This window comes from Alligator sinensis, unplaced genomic scaffold (assembly GCF_000455745.1).
Source record: "Alligator sinensis unplaced genomic scaffold, ASM45574v1 scaffold971_1, whole genome shotgun sequence".
Classification (NCBI taxonomy): Eukaryota; Metazoa; Chordata; order Crocodylia; family Alligatoridae; genus Alligator; species Alligator sinensis.
This window is the reverse complement of record NW_005842559.1, coordinates 76,907-83,988: the sequence shown is the minus strand read 5'-3', so window position 1 is coordinate 83,988 and position 7,082 is coordinate 76,907. Positions and strand designations below refer to the sequence as shown.

Here is a 7,082-nt window from a genome sequence, read left to right as displayed (position 1 = left end):
ACGGGGCGGCAGGTGGGGGGGGCCGCAGCTGCTGCCGCCATGCACAGCCCTGATGGACAAGCCCAGACCTGGTGCGGAGCCCAGGCTGGCAGCAGGGGTGGGTTACAAGCTGGTGCTGAGCATGGGGAAAAGCTGCCCTTCACTCACTCCGTGGCCGGCACCCCATGCTGTAGCTGCTTGCAGCCCGTGTGGGGCTGCCTGTGCCTGCTCAGGACAGCTCCACGTGGGCTGCGAGCATCTGCAGCAGGGAGCACCGGCCATGGGGCGGGCAAGAGGCTGCTTTTCCCCACGTTCAGCACCAGCTTCTCATGGGACCAAGACATTGGGACACTGGTCCCAAGATGGTGACCAGGGGGTGGGGCACCTGTCACGGGGTAGGGCTACCCATGCGGCCCTCGACAGCCTGCCAAAACTGGGTAAGTGGCCCTCTGACCAAAATAATTGCCTGCCCTGATGTAGGAGGTACTCTTCACTTTGAAATACTGTCAAAACAATGCTGCAGCAGCAGTAGGGGGGTGCCATCTTCTGGAGGTGGACAAAGAAGGCCCTGCCCACTCCCAGGCATTAAGGATCCCAGGAAACTTGGCATAAGAGCATGGCATTAACTCAAGTAGCCTGGTGAAGTTTTAGCTCATTACTGGTCTCCCCAGAGATGCACCATTCCTCTCACTGCTTCTGCTGTGTTCCACACCAGGTCTTTGGGCAACTCCCTTTGTCCCATCTCTGAGGCAAGTTAGAGTCCCTAGTGGGAAGGAACTGTGCAAACGGAAGTCATCATCCCTAGCCATATTCCAACAGACAGGGACATTACCTGAGTAGCTTGCAGCGAAAGTCTGCCAGCCGGTAATATGCATCCTGCGGATCTCTCACTGTCTCATTGCTCCACAGTCTCTCAGCTACAGCCCCAGCTCTCGGCCTGCAGGAAGTAAGGCATGGAAAGGAGTTAGTCTTTCTGGGACATTAAAGGACAACGAGGAAGACAGTTAGCACTTGGTCACTTCTGCCTTGCCCCATCGGATAAAGCCATTCCCATGGATGCAGAAATACACATCTAGCAGCCAGGTGCATCAACACTGCAAGGAATGCTTGGGGCCCTGGTAGCTTTCACTGTTGGTGGAGAAGCACTGCTAGACCCAGACCACCGAGCTTTGCCAAGAGTGTGGTCAGTAGAAACATTGTTTAACCAACTCCAGGAGAAACTGGATCAAGAATTAAGAAGACTGGGGGCTAGTATGGGGTAGTTTGTGTCCGGGATTAAAAGGTAAATGAAGGAGAAGGGAAGCCTTGAGCTGAGTGGCATATGGGATGGTATTTCAGCCCCCACTCTATACAGCAAGCACATGTAGAAGTAAAAAAATAAAATAAAATAAAAAGTCAGCTGGTTCTCCTCCCTGGTATTTCTCCAATAAACAGCTGTGTGAACCCCAAGACACCCTTCCGAGCCATATCTGCGTCCACTAAGCAGGACATGATAGCAGAGCAGACATCGCAGTGCTACAGCAAGCATCTGAAATCCTCCACTACACAGAAGTTCTGATGAGAAGATAAATCTAGGCTGAGATTTACCAGCCCCAGAGTAGAGGATGCAGCACAGCTATCTCAGTGAATCCTCCGAAGGCCTGTCTGAGCAAAGGTCACTCAGTGCAAGTACTAGCCAACAGCGAGCCAGAGGAGCAAAAAGGAAGCAGAAAGGCAGTAGAGTCACCAAGGAGACCTTAAAGACTCATCTCCACAAAGGTGTCCCCACTAACAGCTACTCTTCGCCACACAATCTGGAGCCAGATCCACTGGGCATGGCAGGCTTAGAGGCAGGCAAGGTCACTCTGCATTGCTGACTCAGCACTGTGCATCTAAGGTAAAATGAATCCCTTGACATGTCTCAAGGAAAAACCTTGGGGCCAGACCAGAACAGCCAGTTAGCTCCATTCCAGGGAGATATGAAGACTGGAATGGCACAAGTTATTTACACTCAGCCTAAAGCAATTACATGCAGGTGGGCTTCACAGAAATCCACAATGATGAAAGCCCTAAGTGAGGGGAGAGAAAGGCCTAGTCCAGTTGTACTCACTGAAGTGTGATTGCTCATCTACAACCATTTCAGGTGTGTGATCTCTGCTGTTACACTGAGTATGCACCCAGATGGAAGACGACGGGTTAGTGGAATCTGCTAGTATTCACTACACTCCGAACACAGGGAGTGCTCTACTGCATGAACTTTCTATGGAGTACTGTGCCAGGCACAGGTTCAATGTGCTCTGAATTGCAATGAACTTGCACAAAATGTGGGACTTCCCTTCCACTTTCCTCTCTACAGCTTCACTGTATCATGTGGGAGCTGTTCCCTTTCATACAGGCACAGCCATAAATCCAGCCACAGGCACACCCACTGCAGCTGCTGTGCTCGCACTGACACACACAGAGGCCCTGCTTCCCTTCTTGCAACAACCTAGCTCCACCAGAGCTCCTTGCAGTGTACAGCACTGTGGAGAATAAGACCCAAAATCTTCAAAATGGGAAGGGAAGGGGTGGAGCCAGTCACCTGCTCCTCCTATAGGTTCTCTTACCAGAGTCGGGGGGTCAGGTTAGTTACATCCACATATTCGCCCCACATGCAGGCCTCTCCACCAATCACCAGGGCCTTCTGCTCAGAGCTACCTATCAGAAGAGACATTGTTAGGTCCACCAGGTGATAATTCAAACCCAGTTCAGCTGTCAGAAGACAACAGGTGAACCTGGGACCAGCAGCCCAGAGCTAGAGTCTGGTACAGTCCCCAGGTTACACAGCCCAGAGAGACTTCAGTTCTCTGCTCTGGAGGCCCCCACCCAACTCAACACATGTGCTGAAGAAGAATTCAGCTGTCTCATGCCCACAACAAAGCTGTTTGGCCCTCATCTACTGACCAGTACAGTAGCTGCCAGCAACTGGAGTCAAGGATATGTTCAAACTCATTTGTTTCAGAGGTAGGGACCAGTCAAATGAGTGACTGGCCACAATTCCCGCACCACAGTGTAGACGGTGGCACAACAGAGTCCTGGAACAATTCTGGTGCAGCCCACGCACACACAAGGTACACACCTGCAAACTCCAAAGGCTCCACCTTGTAGGCCGTCAGCCAGTCCTGCCCATACGAGATGCGGTTGAGGTACCAGGGGGCTGAGAGCAGAGCCCTGTAGCCAGCTTTGGTGACCTGAGCCATCTTGTGCTGGTATGGCACAGCGCCTTCCTTCCACACATGGATGATGGTGTCTGGCTTCACCTGGCTCCACGGAAGAGAAACTTGCATGATCTTCACATTCAGTGAACTGACCCCTTACAAGAGCCCTACTGTCCTAATGGGCAAGCAGCAGCAGCCAGATGGCCTGAAAGCAAACACTAGCAGGTTGTAATATTACAACCTTCCTACCTTCTGTGAGTTTTGGAGTAAGCCAGCCCCTAACCAGGGCTAGGGCACATGCAATGAATAAGTTATACTAGGGTATAACTGAACAACTGCAGGTTGTGACTGCCTGCTGTGAAGGGAACAAAGGGCCTAAAGGGACACTGTGTCCAGGATAAGGTTAAAGATTTTCCTCTTTTGGGAACAGGCTACAAGAAATCAGTGAAACAGCAAAAAAGCCAACAGGTGAGGGAGTGTGCAGAATCTAGCCCCACACAGCACCAGCATCAAGGGCAATCTTTGTGCTCTTCCAGTTGCAGGACAGGGCAGAAGAAGATCCACACAGAAAGCAGTTGTCCTCCCACCACTGCCAATCAGCCAGGCCCCTCCCAAGAATGCCAAGGGCAGGGAGCAGATGTGTGCTGGCCAGGTCTAGTTGCTACGCTGCCAAAACTAAGGGGAGTCCAGGAAAGGTGAGCAGGTCTCACCTTCACGCCATTATCGAACACCTCCTGCCACACCACATAGCCCTTGCCATAGGAGGAAACAATATCCAGCAGCCTAGAGTAGAAAGAAGTGTGATTATTGTAATACAAATAGCTCCTCCCTGTTCAACCTTCTCCCTCTGTTGTCCCCGCCAAAGTAATGCCCAAGTCCACCTTCCAGCATATTTGGGGGGGGGGGGTCTGAACAGGAATAGCACCTATTCCTAATGATCACAGCAAGACAGGGAATTGTTTCATTTTCCCCCTCATCCTAAGCAGGGCTCCCCTCACCCCACTTCAAGAGCTAGTTTGCATCACCCTGGGCCAGTTTAGGGTTAACCTGCCCAACAAGCCAGTGCCTGGGCTCCTCCCATAACTGACACTGGAGTCAGTGGTGTTCCCAAAGAACCTGCTCCCAGAAGGTGGTATGGGGATTTCTATGGCAACAGGGTGGACCTATAATCCACTGAAGACCCCAGTCATCACTCTGCAGCTGGCTGATCTCTGCAGACTCTGAACAAAGTTCTCCTTACCTCTGAATATAGAAAGATTCCAATTTAGTGTAGTCGTGGCCAAACCCCATCTGCCACATGAAGGAACGGATTTCAGGATTTGACCTCCTGTGTAAGAGACAGAGGAGCAGGATAAAAGCTAAGTGTTGCACCAAGCTGCGTCTGATACCATAATGGGGAATGTGTCAAGACTAACAGGGAAGGAAGTCCCATGATTCTTGTCCCACATTTCCTATCCATCCCATAGTGAACAGCCACTGCCCCAGCATCCCAACAGAAGCCAAGCCTAAGAGCTGCCTCTGACTGAGTCAATAGTGTCAGTTTCCCTTAGACAGCTCCATGGTGAGTGTGGATCAACTCATTCAGCCTCTCAAGACTAAGGACCAGGGACTCCAAATTGGTTTGTTTTATCCCATCAGCTGACAGTCACTGGTGACAGTCAATGGCAAAGCACTTGACTGGGACTGAGGAGACTTGGGTTCAATTCCCAGCTCTGCCTCAAATTCTCTCTGTGTGATCTTGGCCAAGGCATTTGGTCTCTCTGAGCCCCGTTTCTATCTTTGAAGAAAGGGCATAAGAATTCTCTCCCACCCTGTGCCCATCTTGTCTATTTACACTGGGGAAGGGACAGCCTATTTGCAAGCATGCATATAGCACCCTTCTCACTTGGGGCTTCTTAGCCCTGCCGTGACACTAGCCACTGGACAATTATATCCCAGTTACTTCACTATGTGGAGTCTGCCTATGCTAAAATGTGGTACCATATCAAGACCCCCCTGACCCCCTCCTCCCCCCACACTTCTCCCCTCCCTAACACAGACTGATCTCAAGAAGGTCTAGGATAGAGAAGCAAAACCAACCAGCATGTAAAGTCAACCTCATCGCCACCAAGGTGAAGGTAGAAGTCTGGGAACACGTTGCTGACCTCCTTAAAGAGCACGGCCATGAACTGGTAGGTGCTGTTGAGGATGGGGTTCACAGGCCCGTAGGCCCCAGAGGGTTTTGAGCCTATGTAGCAGGGAGTTAGCAAGCCAGGAGCACCTGGGTAAATACCAAACACAATGCTGTGAGGAAGGGTTTAAGCAACCCCAGCTTTCCCTGCACTGGCCAAAGCCACTCAATGTTCCTAGCTTCCCAAGACCACATTCATCACTCCTCAAGGCCTGGCCCAGGAGAGAACACCAGAGTACAACATGTGAAAAGTTTAGGGACACAACGCAGCAAAGACTCCATGCAAGACCTTCCTGGCATTGGCAGAAGTTACTACAGGTATAGGATTTGGACAAGAGGGGCAGCAGGGAGTGCATGGGCAAAGTTGGGTGAGGGTACCTCCCTGCCCTCTGCCTTGCTTTCCACCTCTTCAAGCATCAGACAGGCTCAGAGAAGTCAAAAACCAGTCGCCCTCAAAAGCCAGGCTTTGGAAGGTGGTGCACACAGTTGGAGATCTGTGCTACAAATCTGGACTGTTGAGACCCACCTCTGAGCAGCGCCCCAGAACCCCTAATCTACCCGCTTTGATCTAGGGTCCTGGACAGGCCCTACTCCTTACCTGGCCCCCAAGATAGTGTGTGGCCAGGCGTGTCAAACTCAGGTATCACTCTGATCCCCCTGAGCCGAGCGTGTTCAATCACCAGCTTCACATCATTTGGTGTGTACACGTGGGTGATGGGATTGTAGGCCCCCTGGAAGGCACAAACAGTCACATGGTACTGCTACTGCACAAGGGTTTCAAATTCAGCATGTGCCAATTTAACAGCCCTGCTCCAATCTGATGTTTGCCAGTGCAACCCCTCTGCACCCATAGGAAAGGCACCATGTTCATCTCCAGGACACTTGCAATGGCTATGAAGGCTGGGTACAGCTCAGAGGCACCACTGTTCTGCCTCCCATCTACAGCAATGCTAACTTTATGGCAGCTGCTACCAGCCTGGGAATGTAGAAGGCCAGACAGACAACTCCTGCTGAGAATTGTTATTGGTGCCTCAAAGCAGGTCAGTATGCCTTCCTGGCTGAGCAGATTGCTCCAGGGAAATGCATGTCCCCTCCTTACATCTACTTGGCTAACACCACTGGCACAGCAGACCAAAGGAAGATGGAAAGCTGCCTCTGGGAGAGGCACATATGGCTCCATAGGTTTGGTTGCCTCTCATAGTTTCATAGTAGTTAGGGTCAGGAGGGACCTGAACAGATCTGACCCCCTGCCACAGGCAGGAATGAACGCTGGGTTCACAAGACCCCAGACAGGTGATCTTCCAACCTCCTCTTGAATTTGCCCAAGGTAGGGGCGGGGACCACTTCCCTGGGAAGTTGGTTCCAGATTTTGGCCACCCTAACTGTAAAATATTGCCTTCTGATCTCTAACTTAAATCTATTCTCCATCAGCTTATGACCATTGTTCCTCGTCACCCCAGGTGGTGCTGGGGAGAAAAGGGCTCTACCTATTTGCTGTTGATCTCCCCTGATAAGCTTGAAGGTAGCCACCAGGCCCCCCCTCAGCCTCCTCTTGCTGAGGCTGAACAGGTCCAGGTCCCTCAGTCTCTCCTCATAGGGCCTGTCCTGCTGCCCTCTCACCAAGCAGGTGGCCCTTCTCTGAACCCTCTCCAGACTGGCCACATCCCTTTTGAAGTGCGGCGCCCAGTACTGGACGCAGTACTCCAACTGCGACCTGACCAAAGTCGCATAGAGGGGGAGTATCACCTCTCTGGACC

The 7,082-nt window shown here is 51.7% G+C and overlaps 1 protein-coding gene across 3 annotated transcripts in view; it reads right to left on the bottom strand.

Moving 5' to 3' along the window:
* HEXA (hexosaminidase subunit alpha) overlaps nt 1–7,082 on the bottom strand; it is a 12,513-nt gene that overhangs the window by 2,546 nt on the left and 2,885 nt on the right. For all 3 annotated transcript variants that reach the window (XM_025214011.1, XM_025214010.1, XM_025214012.1), the window contains exons 4-10: nt 5,924–6,056; nt 5,235–5,415; nt 4,396–4,482; nt 3,866–3,938; nt 3,077–3,257; nt 2,565–2,655; nt 812–916 (exon numbers count right to left, since the gene is read on the bottom strand). In XM_025214011.1, coding sequence (XP_025069796.1) covers nt 812–916; nt 2,565–2,655; nt 3,077–3,257; nt 3,866–3,938; nt 4,396–4,482; nt 5,235–5,415; nt 5,924–6,056 — 851 coding nt within the window. The remainder of the gene's footprint in view (nt 1–811; nt 917–2,564; nt 2,656–3,076; nt 3,258–3,865; nt 3,939–4,395; nt 4,483–5,234; nt 5,416–5,923; nt 6,057–7,082) is intronic.